This window comes from Oreochromis aureus, linkage group 19 (genome assembly GCF_013358895.1).
Source record: "Oreochromis aureus strain Israel breed Guangdong linkage group 19, ZZ_aureus, whole genome shotgun sequence".
In the NCBI taxonomy this organism is placed as follows: Eukaryota; Metazoa; Chordata; class Actinopteri; order Cichliformes; family Cichlidae; genus Oreochromis; species Oreochromis aureus.
The window spans coordinates 18288338-18312787 of NC_052960.1; the positions used below are offsets into that span (position 1 = coordinate 18288338).

The 24450-nt window shown below is 40.8% G+C and overlaps 1 protein-coding gene across 3 annotated transcripts in view; it reads right to left on the bottom strand.

Moving 5' to 3' along the window:
* Nucleotides 1-24450, bottom strand: part of kidins220a (kinase D-interacting substrate 220a) — a 45794-nt gene that overhangs the window by 18476 nt on the left and 2868 nt on the right. For all 3 annotated transcript variants that reach the window (XM_031758245.2, XM_039603732.1, XM_039603733.1), the window contains exons 2-23: nt 23557-23715; nt 22181-22279; nt 21394-21492; nt 20126-20224; nt 19686-19784; nt 19372-19470; nt 18407-18604; nt 18202-18300; nt 17770-17868; nt 15969-16067; nt 15691-15868; nt 15421-15585; nt 15108-15287; nt 13769-13934; nt 13426-13577; nt 12578-12678; nt 12251-12436; nt 11925-12065; nt 10811-11048; nt 9583-9674; nt 7074-7218; nt 6483-6645 (exon numbers count right to left, since the gene is read on the bottom strand). In XM_031758245.2, coding sequence (XP_031614105.1) covers nt 6483-6645; nt 7074-7218; nt 9583-9674; nt 10811-11048; nt 11925-12065; nt 12251-12436; nt 12578-12678; nt 13426-13577; nt 13769-13934; nt 15108-15287; nt 15421-15585; nt 15691-15868; nt 15969-16067; nt 17770-17868; nt 18202-18300; nt 18407-18604; nt 19372-19470; nt 19686-19784; nt 20126-20224; nt 21394-21492; nt 22181-22279; nt 23557-23688 — 3029 coding nt within the window. In that variant the 5' untranslated portion in view covers nt 23689-23715. The remainder of the gene's footprint in view (nt 1-6482; nt 6646-7073; nt 7219-9582; nt 9675-10810; nt 11049-11924; nt 12066-12250; nt 12437-12577; nt 12679-13425; nt 13578-13768; nt 13935-15107; nt 15288-15420; nt 15586-15690; nt 15869-15968; nt 16068-17769; nt 17869-18201; nt 18301-18406; nt 18605-19371; nt 19471-19685; nt 19785-20125; nt 20225-21393; nt 21493-22180; nt 22280-23556; nt 23716-24450) is intronic.

Sequence of the window (24450 nt, forward strand, 5' to 3'; positions counted from 1 at the left end):
CTCCATTGACCTTTGAAGGGCCAGGATGTTAATGTCAGTTAAGAGCCGGATGTGTGTGTGTGCGTATCAAGATTGCCCGTGGCTCCCGCAGTGGCTGAGTGGTGAATCTCACTGTCCCCTTAAAGGTCAGCGCCGACCCTCTTGTAACCCTGTGCTGCTATTTATAATCAGCCCCCACCTTGTAGCAGTTCCAGCACAAAGACACGGGAAAGCACGAGAGAGATCAGTGATAATGCTCAACACTGCAGAAATACCAAAGTATCAGGCGGCTGTCAGCTTCTCAGACCTCTGCTCTTTTTCTTCCATCTAAGTGTCACATTTAAATGTTAACCCAACCTTGTGGTCTGATGGATGGGCTCTAAGACTGGAGCAGAGGTCAGCCAGAGGTGTAGCGGTGGAGCTTTTACTGCATTTAAAAATGATTATTTGTGCTTTGTACAAAAAGAGAACAGAGCAGCTCGCTTGTTTCTGACCAATTAGACTAATCCTTCAACCTCGGCTTACAGGCACAAATGAAAAGGGCTTTAAGGCTTTTCTAGCAAAGAATGCTGCACAACGTTCTTTCCGTCCTCACATGGTAGCCTCCCTGCACAAATACACACGAGAGCAGTCAAAAACTCCTCTTTCACATACATACACACACACACCTCCTCCTGTGTCACCTGTACACACTGGCCAGAGCTGTCTTTTTTTTTCCTTTTACATTTTAAGTAGCTCAGTAGGGGTTGGGTGGTGTTGGAGCTGGCTGAGGCTGATTCATGCCTTAGTCACCGCCAGCAAACACCTGAGGGATGGGAGAACGACAGAGCAGGCCAAATCGACCCACACGCATACACGCACTCAAGTGGAATCAGCAGAGGACCGGTTTCACTAATATAAACAGCCACGTGGGACCCAGGGGACATGTGCATGAATTTCTGTGTGTGTGTCCACCACCTGGACTATCTCACTTGGAGCAGCAGCATCACCTGAGGCTTTGAATACACCCGAGACGCTAGCACACCAATGGCAAACGTCTCATGCAGTAATCCTGCTGGTATCTGGTGTGATCCTCTGTAGTATTCACAAGCTTTGGTTCCGTTACCTTATTTTACCTCCAGAGACAGAACTCTTTCTTCTTGCTCTCTCTTTATGCCCTTTCTTATCTCCCCCCAACCCCCAACTGTTCTTCTTTTTCCATCTTTATCTCAAACCAACCCTAGTTTCGTTTTTGTCTCTGTCTGTCTTTATCTTTCCCTCAGTCAGGTGGTCTGTCAGCACACTAGTGTGTAGACTCAGTGGTGGTGTCCTATCAGCGATGGAGCCAGAACTCTATTGAGACACAGGTGACTTCACATTAGCCTTTACAAATTCACACACGTTTGGAGGCCTCTTGGCAAATGGCAGCGCAGTGAGCGATCGAATTACCAGTTTTACTCTGTATTTCACTGAAATACCTCCTGGGTACAGGGACAATGGGCTCTCTCAGAGGACAGAGAGAAGGAAGAAAACCATTTTGCACATTTGTCGTGCAGCTAGATTATAGAAAGTGTTGCAAATGCGACAGAACTCCATATGAATGGGCTGTATGGTGAAGAATAAAGACTTTTTTTCTTCATTTGAGGGCAGGAAAAGTTCAGAAGTGCTCATTATAACAAAAGAACAGGGTCTCGCCATTTTTTGAGTCCAGATTTTTAAGAGCTTATTAAAAGGACTCCGCATAAAGGGAATCACCAGCGTGAGCTTTGGAATGGCGCTTTTATCCCTGCACATAATTGCAACCAAATTACAATAATTGTGCCAATTAAAGTAATCCCGAATGAAGAGAGTGTCATCTTAATGTTTCAGTACTTGGGATAAGAGTCTCCCTAATTAAGAGTGAATTGGTGGGCTGCATATTCATTCAGACTGTGATTAGTGGAAAAAAAAAAGTTTTTAAGTGTCCATCGAGTGGCTGGCTGTACATCACTGAAAGGGTGATTGTTTAGCGTATGAACGCTGGGTCAAGCCAACAAATCGGAGGTGAAAAGAAGATGAAAGGATGAGAGAAACAGTTCGTTATTCACAAGCCGTGACCTGGTGATTAAAAGCATAGAGGGCACAGAAAGTGGAAATTTTTTTTGTGCACAATACTACAAAACATAGTGTCACTGTGCTTCTAAATACAAATTCACCTGACAACAATTTCTCTGCTGTGTTCTGCTTCCTGTGCTGTGTGAATGTGTGTGAGTATGCATGTTTGTTGAACACAGCCTGCATCTCAGGGTCTGATTAATTACACCGATTCTCAGAGGAGTTGGGGGTGACATATGTTCTTGCACTGGTGTGAGAGCTAGCTGTGTGTGTGTGTGTGTGTGTGTGTGTGTGTGTGTGTGTGTGTGTGTGTGTGTGTGTGTGTGTGTGTGTGTGTGTGTGTGTGTGTGTGTGTGTGTGTGTGTGTGTGTGTGTGTGAATTTTTGTGAGTTTTCTATCAACCACATGCATAAGATTTGTATGTGATTTCATGTGTGCGCCTGTGTAAATTGCAAAAACTTGTAGTGGCAAATGAGTTTCAGTTGAAACATGCATGCATGACAACTCCTGAGTGTCTATAAGTCCATGGCATGCAATAGTTTGTGTGTATATATGAGTGGGTGTGTAATGAACAGAAGATTCAGGTGCAACGCCAGAAACACACTCCTGAGTGCAGCAGGGGCATCCTGGCACACACAGGGTACCAGATGTCAGAGCAGTGCAGGAACCTGCTCAGTGGACCAGTGACACTTTTTTTTCTTTTTCTAGAGCTGAAAACTGGATCTAGGCGTCCAGGAATAAACTCTCTTAGGACCTGACTGAACCCGCCCTCACAGACGATTAGAGCCAAGTATGTTAACCCTACATCCAAAATTACTTTACTGTGAAACAAATTATCACTAAAAACAACAAGTACAAGTCATTTGAAAGTCCCTGAAGATCCTGCAGTTAGCATATTTAAATCCCATCCAAACCCGAAGATATTCAGTGTTTCAGAAACCAAAGAAAGCAGGAACTCCTTTGGTTCTGGTTCTAGCTACTTGAATGTCTGGAAGCAATATTTAATTTTTTCCACTAAAAAATAGCAACTTATCACATTTTTTTGCCAACTGACTCATCCACTCACTATTTACATTCCACGTGTCTTCATTACTCGTCCTTTCTCGTTGTTCTTTGGGTTTTTCTCTTTGCTAATTAACAGAACTACTTTCTGTCAGCCATACTGCTACATTATAAAGAAAATTATTTGCTAACTTTGCTGGTATGCTTTTTATTTTGTCATTTAGACATTTAATATTTTTTTAAATGCTGATTATTGCCTAATTCTGCATAATTAATTGCTGAACGCCATGTCCTTAACACCTATCCACTGTTTTTAATCTTCAACTAATGACAAAGACCAGAAAAAAGGACACAACTGTAGTTAAGTTTAGAAAATATATTCTGATCACTTATTTTAATTTTTTTTGCTTGTTATTCACAAATACAAACCCCCATGGAGACTAGTACCAACCGTTCACAACAATAATAACAGATGTGTATTCAGCATCCTAAAACTACTTGTTCAGACATTTAAATTCACTCTACAGAAAAATTTCCATTAGATGGTAAAATGTAATATAATGATGCTGAAAAAGCTCAAGGAAATAAATATACAGCAATAACCGCAAAGCAGGAGAGGGCCAGGGTAGCTATAATCATCAAGTTTCTAATGGCAGCTAAGAAACAACTCCTGAGAAGAGACAATAACGAGGAGGAAGTAATGATGTAACCGAAAATGATAGTCATAATGCTGCAGGCTCCAGATCCAATTTACTAATGGAAAGAAAAAACTCAAAAGAAAGATTTGGGTTTGTTAATTTGACAACTACAAATTGAAGATTTGCAGATGTTGGTCTAAAGCATTTCATTTTTTGTTTTCTTCTCAGGTTCTGTCAGTGTTCTGGACAAACCACAATGCTGCCTCACTCGTCCAAGTGTTTTTTGCAATTTCCCCTGTGAAAGTAGGGATACAAACATTTTACCTATGCTTCGAGTAAAAGCTTGACTGCTTTGGACCAGTATCTTCTTCAGACAGTGCCGTCTTTGTTCCTCACACACTTCTTTCCCTCAGCTACCGTGCATGAGCCTGGGCGGCCCTCAGTCTTAGCATTAACGATAGAAATCGCTGAGGTTATTAACCGATTACGCATTCTCCATCAGATTAAGACGGCTGTACTAGCCTGTTCCTGCAACGGGAATCAGAAGTGAGCTTTTCTCTGCACGCCACGTCCTAAAATGACACTTCACAGCCCTTCGTTGATGCTTGTCAATGCAAAGCAAGTTAGTGAAAAACATTAACTGTTTCGAAATCCTGTCTGTTTGTGTGAGATAGGAGAGAAGGTGGGTAAGCATTTCTGTTTATTATTTCTTAAGAGTTCAGCTCACCCCCTTCACTGAAAGGCCTGTGTGTATTCCATAATAATTTACAGTGTGAGAGTTAATTTATTTTTAATGTATGGGGCATGCAATCTGAACTGAGACCAACTAATGGTGCTTAGCCCCATTTAAAGGGCTTTGGGCAAGGATGAAACCTGCACTTTTGTACTTATAAGTTGTATTTTTGATGCTGTGGTATACTTAGCTGTAGACACTTTTACAAAGAGAGGGGAGAGAAGAGGAAGAGCTGCTGCCTTGTGACTGAGATGCAGGGCGACAGTTGACCTATAAGGGGCTGACTCACCCCCCACGTTCACTTCACCACTAATATATTCACTTAGTAACGCTCAGGGGATGTGCAGTTTTGCTGTGTAAAAATGGCTGAGCATGACAACTCGCACACATGTTTGCAAAATAAAACGCAACAAAGAATAGATGAGATCTGAACCACATGAGCAAAAGGATGCTAAGTATAAAATAAAGGAAATTATCAAACTGGTCAAAGTGAAGTTGTGAAATGAGACGTGGGTGGATGTGTGTATTTTTAAATGCTCTGAAAAGGAAAGCAAATAGAAGAAGCTATCTGCTTCTCAAACAGGCAGGCAATCCCCGAGACCCCGAGGTTCTTAGAGGTCAGTCAAGTGCCCATCCGTCGTTAAAGGGAATGAGACAGAATAACTCATCCAGAACGAAAAAAGGGCCTAAAGAGCCTCAGATCATATGAAAGAGGAAGAAAAGAGCAGAGACAGAAAAAGACAGACAGACAGAGGCCTGAGTCTTATCAGCGGAAGATTGGTGTAGGAGATAAGGCCTCTAGGCAAGGCGTTGTGTTTAGCCTGTTCGAGGCTTCCTGTCATCATCATTAAGCCAGCTTCTTCGACGGCCACTGCGGAACAGAGCAGCCATTTGGAAAGACACTCAGCGAGGAGGAAGATAAAGAAAGACAGGGCCGTTGGTCAAAAGCAAGATGATGGCTATATTAGGTCTAATGAGTAGTCTAAGTACAACCCCATGCTGCGGTAAGGGGACTTGAATCCAGGCCTTTTGTTAGATGTAGAAACATCAGTTTTTATGGCGCTCCTTTTTTCCACAATAATTACAGCAAAAGTAAGGATATTTCTTTTAGGGTCTGCAGTGAATGCGAGTAGAGTAAACATACACAGGAGGAAATGTAGTGATATTTTTTCCCATAAAAGGCAGAGAGAAACGAGACATTTAAAAATCTGCATTCTGTAGTGCCATATGGAAAAAGAAAAGGTAATAACTTTTGTCCTTTAAAAAAACCATAGAGCAAAAATCCAGTCTAATGAGGTAGTGGTTTGTGTTTGGAGATGGGGGATGGAGAGTTGTCGGCTGAATCTAGCTGGCTGAATAGCTGACAATAACCGTCTGTGACACTTCCCTGCCGCAGGAGTCGTGGGCGCTAGTGTATTGTGACAGAGTGCAACCTTTAAAGGCCAGCGATTGATGCACAACAGCGCCCAAACCCAGCGACTCAGCCTCTATCGGTCTCCTCCTCTCGTCTGCGGTGAGCACGCCTAAAAGCATTCATGACCTCACAGTATACACACACAGGGACAAGACTTTACTGCTCCTCTTGTACACTTTGAAGAATTAGTGGCCCTTTGTGAATCTCGAATCCGGGCAATAACTCAGTCATCATTCGCCTTGAACATTATGGTCAATTACAAAATCTGTCTGACAGTTGCCAATTAGTGTGGCACAGCCTTTGGCACTAAATGTGCACAGATTATCGAGCCTGCATGGAAAACAAAATCCTCTACTGCCACCTGCTGGTTAGGGTTACTTAGGGAGAAATAAAAGCAAATTCTTAGCAGACTTCTCAGGATTTTTATTCTGGCTTGAAGATGTGGAATTTTACTCATCCAAATACATTCATCACCTAATTTTCATTTAGATAATTTAGTTGATGATCAGTCTGCTAGTGCTGCCCTCAAGTTAGAAAGAGAATGAATAAAAGGCAATAAAACAACCCGGGAAAGAAAGGCAAGAAAGTCAATAAATCAGATCAGTAACTAATCAAAAGATGATGTTTCTGTGTGTGTGTGTACCTCTCATAGATGGCCTTGAGAGTAACCTGATCAGACATCCCATCAGCCTCTTCCAAGTACAGGATGATCCATGATGTCCTGTAAGGCCACTCTTCTGTCAGGTTTATCCATGACGCCAGTCGATCCCAGTTAAAGATGATGTGATTGGCGCGTAACAGACGACCTGCCACCAACGAATCAGAGGATTAGGGGCCACAGAAGTCACTTCCAATCTGCTTAATAACAAACATTTTCTTTTGGCTGCATCATTGAGTTGTATAACATATAATGGTTTTGCTCACAAGCACTAATCAGCTGAAGGGGCTTGTTGTGCCAACTTGCTTAAAAACAAACTGTCAGTGGTAGTGCCAACTGTTTTTAATCTTCTGCTCTGTTCTATTACTGTACCCCTTGTGTAATTTATTAAAATATATTTTAAGTCTGCCAAGCCTTTGTGGTTAAATTAAAATTACTGTTTAAGCTTACTAGCAAAATGTACTCTTCATTAAAACAAAACTCTTAAAGCGCGGATGTTGATGTAAAAAGAAAAATGGCTTTATTACTGTAATAATATGCACACAGTTCTAAAGCAGATCATGGTTAATTCCTCACCTGTGATAGAAACAATGTTGAGCAGCCTCCTCATGGTCTGTGGGCTGATGTCACAGAACCAGTCCTCGGTCACCAGCAGCTTGGTCAGGTCGAAGGACATCTGTCTGGTGAGGGTCCTCTGCATCTGGCGCCGTCGGTATGTGTCCTTAGCAGACAAACACTCACATTAGCATGAGGCTGGAGATGGTACATGCTGAATTTTACTTCACACTAAGTTACATAAAGCATTGCCAAAAAACACTTTACACCAGGGACGTCCAACTCATTTTATATCATGGGCCACAGTTTGATCTTAAGTGGACAGAACCGGTGAAACTACATAATAAATGCATAAAATTACAGGAAAGGTTATTCTAAGGTTCTTCTATATTTATAAAAAGTCTTCATAAATACAGTTAAAAGCTTAAAGTCTGTGCCCACCTTCACATTTTCTAAAGCTGTTTAGTGAGCCAGATTGGAGTCTTTGCTGGACCGACTTTGGCCCACGTGCCTTATATTTGACACCCCTGGTTTACAGTATATAACAAAGGAACCAGGAAAACAGGAAGTGTTTTCTAGCCACACATGGAAAAGAAATACATAAAGGAACCATAAAGAGCCATAAAATTTTCCTGTTTAATGTTAGACTTCTAAATTGAAGCAGCAGCAGTTATTGTGGACCCTGACTGATGTTTGTGAGAACGCACCCTTACTGTCCTGCTATGTGCATCATGAGACCAGACGAGAGGTTTCATGGTCACCATGTGATCTAAGACCATTTTAAGAACTTTTGATTCATTAGACTACGACTACATCTAGATGGGTTCATTTCTATATTATTCCACATATCCCATATTTGAGAGAGAGATTTTATTTTAAAGTATCAGCAGCACCACAACATTTTTAACAGCAAACACTACCTTACTCTCAACATAATCCAGTTAAGGTTTATACCGATAAGCCCTGTAAAAGAGATGTACATGGGTTTCATTCCTTCCATATAACCTATCTCTTAATGGCCATGACATACACAGCACTAAATCTCTGTGACTGCACAGAAGAAATCAAAGAGCCGCTGTCCAACACTGAAAAGTCATGACACACAGGCAAGCTATTGACACAGATCTACCGGAGAACATCTGTGATGATTTCAGACAGCTGCAATGGTCATGAGCCAAGACAAGCCTTTTGGTTGACTTTGAAGTAGTAACACCAGTCTCATGACCTCTTTCTCAGAGAGATGAAACATATGGCCACCACTCAGTCAGAACCAAAAAGGTCTATCATAGAGACACCTCTTTGGGGCTAGCTTTTTGGTATATATTAACTTTTGCTGTAGCTTCACAGCTTCAATGGTTTATTTTCATGATTTGTTAAAGTGCTAAGAAATACTAAGCAGCAATTAGTTTCAATCCAATAAATGTCAAAATACTACAGAGATATTTACAGCGTCCCACTTAATTCAAGAAGTCACAGAATTTCAGTGTGGAGAGAGCTCATAGTCAATTTGCCCTCCTGCCCCCTCATTTTAATCTCCACTTCTAGAAATAGGGCCCTCCTGCCAAGTGCTAGCTAGCGGCATATAAAAAGAGAATGCTGCCCCGTATTAAAGGGGCCAACATCAATAATGGAGGATGCTGGGTAAACCCAAGGTACAACCAAATGTCAAACAAACAAACAAACAAGAAAGGAAAGTGGGAAGGAAAGGGGGGGTTAGGGGGAAGGTCTCATAGGAGGGTGGAAGGCATCAGCGACAGCAGCAGAGTCACTTAGCCTCCTGCCAGCAGACCTGGTGCCAGTGTTTTGTCACAGGGACCCACTGCTGCTAGGCCTTGTCATTAGGCTGTGGCAACGCAGCAGGAAGGATAAACAGCCATTACATCAATTACACCAGGAACCTTGGCCGCACACCGAGCACCTCTCTCTTTTTGTCTCTGTGTGTCTCCTTCTGTCCTCTGGCCTCTGCACGGCCTGCCAACACCACGCCTGTACTGAACCCCCCCCTCCTCCTCCCTCCTTCAGGGAGGAGGCTGAAGAGAGAGAGCAGTAAAGGTTTCTCAGCCAGAATATCTCACACGAAGCCAATGTTTTCTGGTCAAAGAGCAGTGAACTGGCAGCTTTTTCATTTTGTTTGATTAATATGTAGAAATCAAACGTCAATATTAAGTACTTTCCTAAACAGCGTGGGTTCTGGGGAAATTACTGAAACAAAAAAAACCTGCCTGCTTTCATATTGTGTCCAAAGCTTCTTCATTGTGCTTTTGCAGCCTTTTTGATTTGGGTATTACAGGCTGCAAAAGCAGTGAACAGTCCCTGCTTAAAGTAGAATTTGCACTAATGACACTTTGGGATTTTTTATTTGATTTTTCTTTTTATTAACAATCTGTTTTGAACTACCACAGCTCTTCCTCGTCTTCTTAACTTACAAACCTAAAGTTAGGAAATCAACCACTGATGTGTGTTTATAAATCCCACCAAAATATTACATGTAATACTTTTTTTATACAAACTTGACTTGAATAGCTGTTACCCTGCGGTTTAAGGCGTTCTTGCTGCCAAGTTTGGCCTGGTCTTGAGCCAGGCTGTTCTGAGACATCTTCCTGTCCGTGTCTTCATGCCATCCTAGAGAAGGGGATGAAGAGGAAGAGTCAAAGTGTCAACAGAGACGATTAAGCATCACCAAGTATTAGATGTAAAACAGTTTATGAAACTATGAGTTTAGAAAATGCCTCAAAACTCTTTGTAAACCTACTTGTATATATTAAAGTGACCATATTATGCCCAGTTACAAGTTTATAACTTTAATTTGTGGGTTAACTAGAAGGCTGGATCATCGTTTTCCTTTTACTCTACAGGACCACTTTTTATTACTCACTGAAACGTATCATTTTAGCTGCTGCCTCTTTAAGACCCCACTTACAAAAATTCCAATCTACTCTAGATGGGTCAGCTTGCCTGGAGCGTTGGCTAATTAGCGTAGTTCTATGAGGAGGAGCTGCCTTCTTAGAGCTAATGGCTAACAAAATCCTGGGGTGTATCCAAGAATATGATCCAGAACAAAAAAGTTTTGCAGAAGTTGCCACCTTACATAAAGCATAACCTTGGTGCAGAGATGATCATGAGCATAGGAATAACCTGTTAAAGACATTTGCGAATCTAGATTGCTTTCTTTAAAATAACAGGATCAAGCAAATCATTTTACAAATGTACTATTAGGGAATTGCTAACAAAAAAGCATTCACATCTACAAAAGCTTACAAATTTTGATGCCTCAGTGTGACAATTCCAATATACTATGGCTCTGGCTTATGAAATTAGCCGCACGCTGTGCTAACATTATTATGGGGACACTGCCAAAAGTAATCAATTGGTTATTCGGTTCCTCACATGGGGGGAGTGCACAATGTTTTTGCTTTTAGCTTTAGCGGGTTTGCACTTGGTGAGACATTTCAGAGTTAGCACGAGTTGCTTCAACAAGTAAGTAAAAATGGTGTGTCAAACTAGCTGCTGAGTGGAAATTTTTGTTTTATTGTGACATAGATGTGGGGGAAGTAACACTTGACCTACAAATGAGGTGCTTTAAACTGTTCAGGAGCAGCACTCTGTTGTGGGAGAGGTTAACTCCCTTTGTAGTCAACTTTGGGCGTAACTTTGCAGACTTTTTCATTCACAAAAAGCTATATAACACACTAAAAGAAAATAGTAAAGAAAAAAATAAAAGCACTTTAAAAGGAGGACGTGTAGCCTTTGTCGGTTACCTTCACCAGACAGTGGCTCCCCGTTGGTGGGTGCTGCCATGCTCATCTTTTTAGCTGTGTTAAATCCTCTGCTGTTGAGGAATACGGGCAAGTGGACAATGTTTCTCATGTAGTCGTGTCCATTGATGTTTGAGTCTCTTAGCACACTGTTGAGGTTTTGGTTGATAGCTTTGATGATAATATGGGGGTCACTGGCAAAGATGGAGATAAAAGGGCCTTTCGAAAAGAGGACCCTTACCTGGAATGAAAAAGCAACACCATAAGAAAGTTTTTCAGTATCTTTCAGTTGCATTAAATATATGTTTACAATCTAATCACTCCATGACGCGACACCTCGAGGTAGTCAGCCAGCTGTAGTATTTAAACATAATGACTCCTGTGAGAGCTGACTGTCCACAGCACATGGGGCTGGGGAATTCCACTCGAATAACTAAGAGACATTGTCCAAGTGTCACAGGACATCAATTTGTGCTAGATGCAGTGCTGGTTTGTTAACCCGTAGCCAACAACCCTAAGGCTCGCCTGCAGGACGATGAACCTCCTGTCCAAAAGCAGCTGTCAGTAGAATCAAGTGAAAATGCTTTCACATGATGTCTGCATCTTTAATGCACATCATCTGTTAGCAAAAGTACACAGACTGAGAGAAAAAAATTACATTTAGTTAATTGACAAATGTGTTGTTTGAGTCTCTCTCAAAAGAAGATGGTTTTGGAGTGACTGGGACGTGCTTGCAGAGATGAGAAGATTGCATTAGCACACAGGAGGCTGCCATCTTCCCTGGGATTACTTCACCAAATAATAACATTTGGCTAAAGGAAATTATATTAGAGCAGCTGGGAAAAAGAATCTAAATTTGGAGGCAAGCTGAGGCAGCTGGGAACACCAAGGTGGCTGCGGAGCAACAGAGATGTGTGGTCTCTGTGTGCACAGGTGAAAGACCCACTTTGTGTTTAAACCACATGGCAGATGCTCTAAAACAGTCTGGCTCATAGTTATAAATTTTCTTGAGCGGCAGATGTCAAAAAATCTAATTATTTCATTATCTTGTTTTCAGTCAAGAGGAAGCTGCTCTAATCGTTAATCTGCCTGTACTGACGCACATGAAAACACGCACCGTGTCCAGCATCTGCAGCACTTTGTCCTGCTCGCAAGCATCTAGCCCATCAATGATAACCGCCATGCGTGTCTGGTTCTGGGTAAAGCCATCGATAGTTTTGGCCATTTTTGACATCAGCTCCACTTCATGTTTCAGAACCTGTGAGACATAAAAAACCCCAAAACAAATCAAAGCCAATTCATTTTCTATGAACTAAAGGAAATCAATTGAATTAGAAAGCACAACTTCATAATTTCATAAGCAAACTGAATGCCCCACTGTCATGGCAACAGGATGTCAGAGGATTTCCATTTTCTCTTGATTATGTACAATTACTAAATTACCTTCATAAACCCTTCACTCTTGAGTCTATGCAAGTTGTTGGCAGCGCTGTGCAGGCGTTTCCTCTGAGAGTTGAGGACAGAGTCAGCCACCTGCCACCAGGTCTTACAGTTGAGCAGCAGGGCCAGGCCAACCACGCTAGCCATCGCAATCAGCACTGCATTTATTGTCAGATTCCGAGGGTCCACCTGGGGAACCAGATAAAAAGTAGGACTAAAACTCTGACACATGCTGGGTAGGCTCTCTTCTTGTAAGGCTATTTCAGACCAGCATAAAATAAACAAAATACACCTACAAAGTCTTTTTTTCAGAGAACTAAAAACACCTACCTTAAAAATAGACAACAGTGCCACACCAGTGATCAAGCACCCTAGCGTCAATCCAAAGAGTACAAATGAGGGAAGACAACATGTTTTCTTCCATTTTTGACCTAAAGGGTTCACAGAAAGGAGACAGTAATATTACACAGATGCACGGAGGGCACAACAAACCTTCACATACTAAAAATACATCAAGAAGGATATAAAGACTTTTTAATAAAACAATGAATTAAAAAAAATCCTGCTACATCAGCCGCTACCGGTGTTTATACTGGGCTCACTGGGAGCTCGGGTCCCGAATCTACTCTGCAGCCTGCTCCTTTTTTCTGTTCATTTACTTTCAGCATTAACTTGCAAGTTTGTTTTGTTTATCATTTGTTGTTTGCTGTTGAAGCAGGTAAAAACCACTCCTGCATGACCAAACCAAATGTAGCTAGCTAAGAGGGAGACAGATGTCGGGAGATGATTTGCGCAGCTTTCTTAAAAGGTCTGTCTACTGCGACACAGGTATCTCTTGGTCTCTCGAGCGCTTTCTTTCATTTGTATCTCCGTCATATTTTTTGCCCACACTGACTCACCAGCACAATTTGTGCAGTGGTTCACCAAGAAAAGTCCACAATGCTTATAAGACTCCCACAGAATTCCCATCATTATAATGTTACATAGGTTCTGATTAATGATTAATGAAAATACATACATTTATATTATTTATCCTTTGCTGAACTGCAGCACGTTAGAAAAAACAGCATTTAGTTATATAGTGTGTTATTTGTAAATGTAATATTCTTTATTGTCTCAGTAAAATTTTTCTTTACGAGTCCTGACATGAATCATTAAAAAAAAGCCAGTAACATCACCTTGGATCTCATCACTCTTGAAAACCCTAAACAGCCTGGTGGCTAAGAAACCAAACTCCCTCTCGCAGGCATCTGACAGCGTTGCAATCATTTCAGCCATTGACGTCTCTCCTCCAACACTGGACAGGCGATTATAATCAGTAAACAAGAACCTGCATAAAGAGGGAGAGAATGCAGATCAGTGTTTAGTTTAATATCATCAGTACAGCAGACATATACAGAGTTGTGCTAACGAATGCATTAAGTTTTACAACTTACAACAAGAAAACTGTGAAGGTGTATTTTATTTGTTGACTACAATAAATCGAGTGGATGTAGTTCTGTGTCTGTGCCTCATTGTCACCTGACAGGAAGGGCGCGGGTGGTCTGCTCAGGGAGTTCACGAGGGTTGACAAACATCAGTTTGAGCAGCAGCTCCAGGTAACCAACATGACGAGCAAGCCGGGTGCTGATGACCCACGCCCAGTTCCAGCTTTCCCTCTCACGTCGGCTTCCGAAGTACACCAACACTAAATGCAGAAGACATATCACAGTCAACAAAGAAAAAAATAACATTATCCACCTTACTCCGCTATCTGTGATTATTTTATCTTCTTAAAACTCAAAAGGTTTGGCTCCTGAAATTCAGTAAGATTTTTACCAGGACCAAGCCTCAGTGACAAAAATAAAAGTAAAGAAAATGTAACAGGCACAAATTATTCAAATGCTGTCAAGTATGGCGTAACCAGGATGATGATGGAGTAGGATTGGTTGTGCTTCTTGTTAAGATTTTACGAATTTAAGACACATTAAAGCATTCACCAAACACGCAAAAAAGCCCTGGTTCAAGACCAGGAGGAGACTTAAATCTCTGGGAGGGATGGGTCGCAAGCAGCATCCAGGATAAAAATCTACTAAATCAAATACACGCTGTGGTGCCCCCTTGTGAATATGAGAACAGCCGAAAGACGTTTCTTCACGCTTTAGTAAATTATGATTCAAACAATGGCTGATCTGTGAGCACTGAGCTGGATCTTTAAAGCATCCATTTTTTCTCTTTATTTTGTTCTTAATTGTTATTTTTCACTCATTGTTCCTATTTGTTTTGCTTTAGTCAATATTTCTATACTGTCTGCAGTGGTTGCTTGACTATGTTTCTACTAGTAATTGTCTCTGTATTAGAATAATAGCAGACCCCAAAAGCCTAACCAGGGACAAGATCTGCAAATTAGTTTGGCTAGAAGTCCTAGCGTAGCAATGTTTACATGTAATGTCCATTAAAAGGAAATAAAATTTAATAGTAGCTAAGCTGGTAATTTTTTAAAAAGGGGTTCATTACAACACTGTCACTGACTCATTATTAAAAGGCTGTTAAAAGGCTTTGATTTACAGTTTAGATTAAATGTTTTTGCACAGCATAAAAACATGCCACACTGAAACAGGGGTCAAAATATTTTCCAGTTAAAGAATTCTGCTCGACATTCTCTTTGGACAGCAGGACGGCACAGAAACAAAGCTCGAGCTGTGCTCCAGCCCTGAGCATCTGTTTTCTATAAGAGCCCCAACACAAACCATTAAGTCCAAAATATGTCCAAATAGAGGCTGACCTTTTATTCTCATCTCACTGCAGAGCGATTCAAATCAAAGCAGAATTTTCCCACAATCATTCAGTACCCAGTATTCAAGCCGGGCTGTCTCCTCACCGAAAAAGATGTAGAGCAGGGCGAGGAGGCTGAGCGAGACCGCGATCGCCAGTTTGGGATTAACAGTAAAGCCCAGAACGACGGCTACTGAGCCGCAGAGCAGCAGGGTGAGGAAGACTACCAGCCATGAGAACTGGAACAATGGCTCTATCTGCTGGCCTGCAAATGTCTTCATCTCATCTGTTGAACAAGAGAAGAACGGAGAGGCGAAAACAAAAAAGAAATTTAAAATAACAATAAAAAGTACTTTCCACATCCTAGTACCACTTTATTTTCATTCAGGATGTTTTCCCAGTGCTGTGAGATTACATACCCTCCAGTTTCTTAAGAAGGAAAGACTTGCCACTGCCCCACTGAGCATACAGGCCAACGCAGATTGGCGGCTGCATCGTGGGCTCACTGAGGATGTCTGCTAAAGCGCTGCTATATAGGTCATAACCCAACATGTCTCCATCAGACTCAGTGGGGGACAGGTGCTCTGAGAGAAAGTTAAAAAAATATTCAGCAAAAATAAACAGCTTCTTTTCTCAAATTCTGAACTTAAATTCTCCTTTTTTATTTTGCAGCATGAAATTTGTCGTACTCGCTCCAAATATCTGCGTCAGGATGCTTTTCTGGTGGGTGCAATCGATGTTGTACGGTGTCTCTCCAGCTTTGTTGGGACGGTACAACAGGCGGCCATCTTTCGGGTTTCTCAGCAGCAGCTCGGCCAACTTTCGGCTACGCCCTCGAATGGCGATGTGGAGAGGCGTGTCTCCTTTCTGAGAGGAGAAAACACAGAGCTCAGTTAATTACTGTTCACTCCAAGCTGAGAACACAATCTAAAAACAGAAGCAAGACCAAGCGTGCTTTAAACACTACCTTGTCCACTGCAGACACCTTGGCTCCTTTATCCAGCAGCAGTTCCACGATCTCTATGTTCCTCATTTTCGTTGCTTTGATAAGCGGGGTCTCTCCCTCCTAAAACCCAAACAAACACAATCACTCAATTAACTTTACAATGATTTCCCTTCAGAACTTCAGAACCACATCACCTTTGTATTCAGCAGACTATTTATTACATTACATACTGTTAAATTTCACAGCTTGGCTAATCTCAATATGGGACTAATAATGTACAAAGCACAAAATAATCTATGCCTGAGGTTATTTGTTATCAGAGAGATGCAGCATGAACTCAGAGCAAGGGTCAGGCGACATATGAAAAAGATTGAGGGGTAAAGTTGTGAAATAAAGTACTATCTAGTCTTGAGACACCCCTCATTTCTTAATATTTGCTTGGAAAGTCTGAAATAGGTGTAGTGATTTCTCGATTCATGTCCAAACACATATGGATACAGAGTATATAAAGTATAGACAGAATTTGCGTAATTCTAACAAGCATAAAATATTTGGTGTGACCACCATTATTCTTCAAAACAGCCTGAACTCTCTTAGGCAAGCGTTCTTGTAATTTCTTTAGGTAGTATTCAGCTGTAGCTCTCCAGGCTTCTTAAAGCTCTTCTTTGGATGTTGGCTGCCTTGTTATTTTGTTCTCTGTTAAGATGATCCCACACTGCTTTAACAATGTTGAGGTTCAGGCTCTGGGGAGGCCAAATGCATTTCTCTGTTCCTTGCTGCATTTGTTCCCATTTGTTAAGGAGATTACTTTACTGTTCACCTTATGCTCCATTTGTTCAGTTTCTTTGTTTTATTTATTTACTTATTTTTATTTTGCACACCATGCTGAGATATGCTAAGTTTTTCAGCTCTCTGGAATCACCTTTTTGGTCCAAAAAATACAATTTAATGTTTGCGTAAATTGTGTTATAGTTGAGATTTTATACAGATAAAACAAAAAAAAATGGAATAAGTTATTTGTTTTTTGCAATAGGCTTATTGTAAGAAAATGCCTGAAGATACAATTTAAAATTGGGTCTTTGCTAAACTGCCTCATGTGTAGACATAACACTGTGTAGACAATGTGTTATGTGTAGACACAACACCGGTTCATCCTTGACTTAGGTGTCTTTTTTTGACCGATTTCTTGAATGACTCATAGGTCAGTGTTAAGTGGCTTAAACAAAAACAATGTCTCTGAAAATGCTGTGGTACAATGACTGGACTGAAAATGAGTGAAAAAGCAGCCAATGTAGAAAGAAATAGTTTGAAAGACCTTCAGAAAGCCTGGAAAACAACTGCCCAAGGTTACTTTTTTAAAAATGACAAGAATTCCTCTGGAAGCAAAATATAAAGATATGACAGTGACATTTGCACAGTATTGTATAAATCTCAGGTTTATTTTTATTTATTGTTATCCTTACCATTTGTTTAGTGAAATCCAGTTATAAAAGTGTTGCTATTTAGAAAACGCTCTGTAAAAGTGAAGGTTACAGCCTTTCAGATAATCATTTTTCCTCTTTCAACTTAACTAAATTCATTGTTTTTATTTATTTATTTGTTTGGAAACATATTTGCTGTTGCTGACTCTGAAAAATGGCCAAAATAAAAAAGAACAATGAATCAACATCACACATTTAAAAATAAATAAATAAATATCATTATATATAAATACCAATACCACGTTTTAAAATTTGATTTAGTGTATGAAAAATCTGGAGGACTTAAATTGCAACATAATCAAGAAATCAAATTAAAGAAGATCAAAGGTCAAGAAAGATACCTTTGTGGCGCTCTCGGTGTCAGGGTTGCACTGCAGAATGTCTCTCACCATGGTAGCATTACCTTTCTCCACTGCCCAGTAGAGGGCAGTCTTCCCATCCTGATGAAAAATAAAGGCTTGTTTTGTACTAACAACAAATTGCATTAAAAAAATCCAAAATAAAATATATATGGTTTAATATGCATAGCTGGGAATGCAGCATATTATGCTGTACTGTGCATATTTTTATGCACATTGGGTTAAGGTAGGTCTATACAACAACAACAAGAAATATCTGTAATTCTAACCCATGGGGAAAAGTTCACTTTACTGAGAAACAATAGGGATAAGTAAACAGTACTGATCAGTAGGGCGACATTTTACACCGAGCACATGAGAGGGCCTCCTGCCTTCTTTCAAACATCAGTAAGACAGAAGGAGAGGAGCTTCTACCTGGCCCCTGGCGTCAATATCAGCATATTTGTTCAACAGAGCTCGCACTATCTCCACATGACCTCCTCTAACTGCTCCTATCAGCATTGTTTCCCCACTCTGCAAGAGAGAAACCAGAGAAAACCAAACAGAGAAAAGTGAGTTGTATTTTATTTCCATTGTATTTCATATCAGCCGCTGCTGCTGCTGCTGTCAAACATCTCACCCTGTCTGGAACATTGACGTAGGTGCCGGCGTCAAGCAGGTCCTGCACAATTTCTGTGTGTCCCTCCTTGGCAGCGATGGCGAGGGCTGTGTTGTGGTCTTTGTCTGTCTTGTTAACGTTTGGGTTTCTCTTCAGCAGCTCTTTGACCACCTCTGTGTAGCCGCCTTTCACGGCTACAATCAGAGCCGTCATTGAGTTCTGTGAAACCAAGAAAAGAGGCATATTTAGACATCATTCGAACCCCTTTTTGCTATACATTCCTATTATCAAACAAAAAATGTGCAGTTATCGGTAAAGATCATCCTTTCCCGCCTGCCTGGTTATTTCAGGAGCTTTTAAGAGACAATACACCCTTCTGTCAATTAACAATCTAGCTTAAAGAGCCTAATAACTTGGGTTTTGCAAACACCACAGAGTCTCTTAATCACTGCCTTTTAAACTGCTCTGAAACATTAGCTATGAGAGTTCCATCCGATTACTGATGCAGCACGTAAAAAAAGCGCATCATTCACTTTGTGTTAGCACAGATGCAACATGACTTGAAGCAGCACAGATGCACTACATTACAGAAATCATCGGGGGGGGGTTCAGATTGCGTTTTCTTCGTGTGGAAATAAAATAAATAATGTTGCTACTCAAACATTCCAGACACAAAATAATTAAGAACACTATTTTTTTATGATTAATAAAAGTGACTCTGCTGAAACCTTTAGTGGCATCATCACAACTAATGCCAAATTAAGTTCTTGAGTAATTACATCTGTGAGGAGTACTCCTTGAAATAAGTGACAGTATTGTCTTGTTTATAGTTATGTGAACTAAGGCTGAGGTGCTGCCTAATGTACAGTTTGACTCGTAATCAAAATAATTTACACAGAAAGGAAAACACTCCCTTTGACACAGTGTGTCCACTTTTATATGAAACCATTAGCATCACTGCTGAATGCTACTGACAGTCTACTTACTGCTCCTTCCTGGTCTACATCAGCTCCATTGGCCAAGAGGTGCATCACACAGTCATAGTGGCCCTTCCGGGCTGCCCAGATCAAAGGAGTGGTGCCATACTACAAATAAAAAATGACAGAGTGCAAGAGATGATTCAATCATCAACCTAGAGATTGATTAATCATGAAGGAAGGGCAATAAATAAGAGGCCCAGGACACAGGAAAGGCACTTGGGGAATAAGAATGTTCTTTTAGGCTGAGCCCTAACCACAAAGCACATCTTATGTGGGATTTAAAGCAAGTAAATAATGAGCATCTGTCAGTATGTAGTTACCTTGTCTGAGCAATTGACCTTGGCTCCGTGCTCCAGCAGGAGACGGACAATCTCTGCGTGGCCTCGACCTGCCGCCCAGATAATGGGGTAGACGCTGTACTGTTGGGGCAGAGGACAGCCGTGTAGTCATGCTGACAGTAACTAATGATCAGTGTTAAGCCCGCGGTCATACAAATGCTTCAAGCTGTAAAAGCAGATGATGGGGAGAGGCAAAGCACTGCGGTGCTTACCCCTTTATTTTTAATTCTTAAATTTACTGACTTTTACCACTTATTTAAAATGAGACATTTCTCTCTATTTCCCTGGATTTACACAGAGTTTAAAATCATAACAAACAAACCAAATAATGTCTTTATTCAGATTATCAGATCACAGATGTCCAAAGATTTCAGAAGACACAGATAACATACAAATAAAAATGCTGTGTTGAGTTTTTATACCTGTCCAGTGATGTTAGGATTAGATCCTTTTTCCAAAAGCAGCTGGGCCACATCTGTACGACCTTTATAGGCTGCCCACATGAGAGCAGTCCAGCCTCCCTAAGTAGAAAACACAGATAAACTCCTCACTAGCTGAACTAGATTAAGTGTACATGATCAGAAAACAGCAACACACACAACGCATGTAATATTCAGTTTATTTTATTATAATAAAGAGCAAGACAAACAACAGTACTGACCTTACAGGCTAGTACAGATCTAGACAGATTTTGTGGTTGGAAAATGTGCTATTTAAAGATGACGTGACCCAGTAAGTGAAGTATCACACAGTGTCGTTTATTATAATCCCACTGTGATGACTGACTGTGATCTCCCCTGCGCAGCTTAGACACACCATGAACGCCAATGAGTCAGCCCACCTCCTGACTCATTGCCATGGAGTTGCAGAGGCCAAGGATTTATAATGTACATGTCTGGTACATAATACGAAAGCAAATGTATCCTTTGATACACGGTGATACATAAAGACTGTTATTTTTCACTATCCTTACTGTGTTTTTTCACATTTCTCCCAGGATTTCAGCCCAGTTAGGAACAACATGTAGATCATATTTCCTAAGCATTGCTTTTAATCTTATTAATACAGAAAAAAGCTTCTATAGTTTGGTTACTGTCGAGTCTCTGCCTCTGACAAAGTAACTAAATCACATCACTGCCCCATGCCAAGACAACCAGAGCCCAGTAAATGGGATTACTACTAGAGAGGAGCCATCAGACAGAAAGTAATTTAATTTTAGGTCGATTTCCAAGCTAATGCATTACCCTGTTCAACCAGCACTGGAACTGGCACATCAAACAGAAAGCATTAATAAATATAAAAGGAATATATACCATTTCAGTAAATTCATAAGACTGATTTGGTGTGTTATTCTTTTCTGTTGTTTAGCTATCTTGTCATTTTGGTTGTGCTTGGAGCTTGTTCCAGCTCAACAATATACCCCAAATACATTTTTAGGATACATTTAAGACTTTATTTGGTAACACTAAGTGAAAGTAAGGGGAGTTAGTGAGGAGCTAAAGCAAAACAAAAGGCTATCGGCCAATACGTAACAGGTGTTGGATCACGTTTCACCCACAAGGCTAGCTAGATGTTTGGAGCCCAGTTTTCTAGCCTAATTTCATTTTTGCTCCTTTGTATTTGTAGTACAGTAAACACAAACTTTACATATTTTAAATGAGGAAAAATTTCACACTCTCTACATTCTCACCATGTCTCTGTGCTCAAGGTTAGCATTGTTCTCCAGCAAGTCCCTCACCACCTCGATGTGTCCCTCCTTAGCTGCCGAGATCAGCGCCGTCCAGCAGTCCTGTACACAGACACTACCTGTTACTTTGAGAACTCCCATTCTCTAAATCCAGTTGACAGAGCATCTGTCAGAGCAATAAATGGGACGCTTGAGGATGGTCAGAGAAAAAAAAGAAAACCGCACCTACCAGCTGGTCGTACCAGGTGCTCATGGGAACGCGGTGTCGCATCGAGAGACAAAGGTGTCACGGAGCGCGAGTGTGAGACACGGGAAGGACTACGAAATGGAAAACTTCCTCTCTTTTCTTTGACTTTGAGTGCGCCATGTGTAATAATAGGTTACATTACGTGAGATGTTAATAAGTGGTGTGAGGGCAATGCATGCGTGCGTCGAAGTAGGAGGCTGCATGCATGCGTGAGTGTGTGCTGGGATCTGAAGACGCAGGGTGTTGGCTAGCGAGTGGATCCTGTCATTTACTCAAATGAGCGAAGGTAAAAGTATGTAATAAGCTGTCATTATGGCTCATGACGGATCATAACAGCTGAGGGCTAAGCCCGAATGTGGTGAGTTCAGCAAGATGGAACATCAAGGCCACTAGTTATGTCTTCTTTGTCAAGTGGATGATGTGGTTTAAATGACCGCACTGTTTTTCACCTGTCCCTCCATTCTGCGTACATCGCGTTTACTCATGTTTGGGGCTGTGCTCTTTATTAAGAGATGACAAGTGCGTGTGCATTTGAAAACTTACAATATCGTCCAAGTTAACGTTGGCTCCTCTCTTAATGAGCTCCTGCACTATTTCCAGACTGCCCTGCTCTGCTGCCACCATGAGGGGAGTCTGTCCATTCTGAAACAAGGAGACGAGGAGTACAGGCAGTCGATTATCCAATACAAATTAAACAAGACGTCACTGGAACAAAATGACAGATAGGTCCAACGATTTTATGACTTCACGCTAATCATGTACAGTAACATAACTGATTACTGTCCCATACAAGTCTACACGTTGCTTAATATTTTCCACATTAAGGGACAGGTCTGGAATTGTCTCAATTTTTCTTTGTCAACAAATTCATATAAAGCCTAAAATTACAAAATGTGCTCTACTCGGGTACCAGACTGTCTGTCGCCGCACAATTTTATTTCTTTAATCTTTTAATAACCTGCTATGCGCTCTATTTTTTTCTAGCAAATGCTCCTATATGTAACTCTGTAACTCATTTGCAGGAAATTTTGCACTTTGTGGTAATTACAGCAACAGCAGGAGAGTGTCCATACAAGCACTGTGTATAAACTACAACACCTATATAGACAAACATGGAAACAAACAGCAATGTGCAACAATCAGATTTTGGCTACATGAAAATAATTATTAGTAGTAGGATTGGTTCACTTTTGGAGTTCTGGTCTTTTTGTAGGATTTCTTGACAAAATATCATCTCACTGGCATTATCCTTTCATTTATAAAATAATAAGTGAATGTATATGTTGTAAATACAGGAATCAGGCTACTTACAGCTGCTATAATCGTACAATATACAGTACAGATAGTGTGGAGATACTACATTACCTTTTAATGGCCTTGGATGTTTATATTCCCTTCTAAGCTCTTTCCCCCTGTCTTTCAGGGTATACTGCAATAACGTCCTATGAGTACTAAGTGCACATAATAAACAATTTCTTTACTGTTGTAAAACAGTAGCTGACCTTTTAATTGCAGCGACAAGAGATATCTAAAATGTTATCTAAAATAATTAAGAACGCAATAATAACGTAATAATGTTTTATGAGTACTATATCTTCATCCATCCATTCATTTTCTTAGCTACTAGCTGGAGCCAATCCAAGCTGATTTTGGGTGAGAGATAGGAAACAGCCTGGAGAGGTCACCAGTCCATCATAAGGCTAGCACAGACAACCATTCATATTCTCACCTAAAGCCAAGAATCACCAATTAACCTAACAAGTATGTTTTTGAACAGGAAGAGGACGCAAACTCCACACAGAAGGATTTTAGTTTTCCTACATAACACCAACTAAAGTTATCTTAAAGAGCCTTTAATTACTGCCTATTCTTCCCTGAACTTCAAGAGCCAACATTAAGGCTGCTGTGATGTGGCTTACATCACTCCTGCTGTCCACATCTGTGAACATGTCCAAATGTGCTTTGACAGCAGCCAGGTTCTCCTCGTCCACATAGCTGAACAGACTCTGGACAGCCAGAGAGGTCATCTTCAGGGACGTGCTGGTATCCATGGTTGACCGCTAACCAGCTATACACCCCTGCAGAATGAGAGCAAAAGCAGATGAGCATTCACAATGAGCTAAAGAGCACAACAATAGCTTTGTGGCCTGTGCAGCTAAATATACAGCACTTCTAAGAGACAAACAAGAAGTTAAAATCGTGACCGGGAAGAGGTGTGGTGTGCCTTTGAAGTGATGCAGTGGAATAAATCACCACTGTCCAAACCCCAACTTGCATGCATAAGCTCTCCCATACAAACAGTAACAATACAGCAGAGACTAGATGGTGTACACATTAAACAAATGGAGTATAATATTTAAGAAACACACATATAAAAAGTGAAAAACAGTTTTTTTTTCTGTGTATGTGTGTTCGACATGTTGCAATATGCACTCTAATGCAACTATATTATCAATCACAAATTATCAGGACAAATTTTTGTGAGCGTGCATTTCAGAGGTCATTACAAATCTTTTAATATCATGTTAAAGTCTCATTATAACCATACTTACAATCTATTAAACATGCTTATTACACAGGGATGAGCAGGGGCTGTTAGTTCTCTTCAGTTTCGTTCAGTCTGTCTGCTGAGGCTGAAAACACTGACTGAAATTTGTCCACTCAGTATAATGAAGGCTGAGCAATCACAAAGCTCTGCTCAAGATAGTTAACCAAGCCATCAAATACCAATGAAGACAAACAATAGCCTTTAAACTTTGACTCTCTGATGTAATAAGGGCTAGGACAATTGGTGCACTCGACTGTGTGCTCCA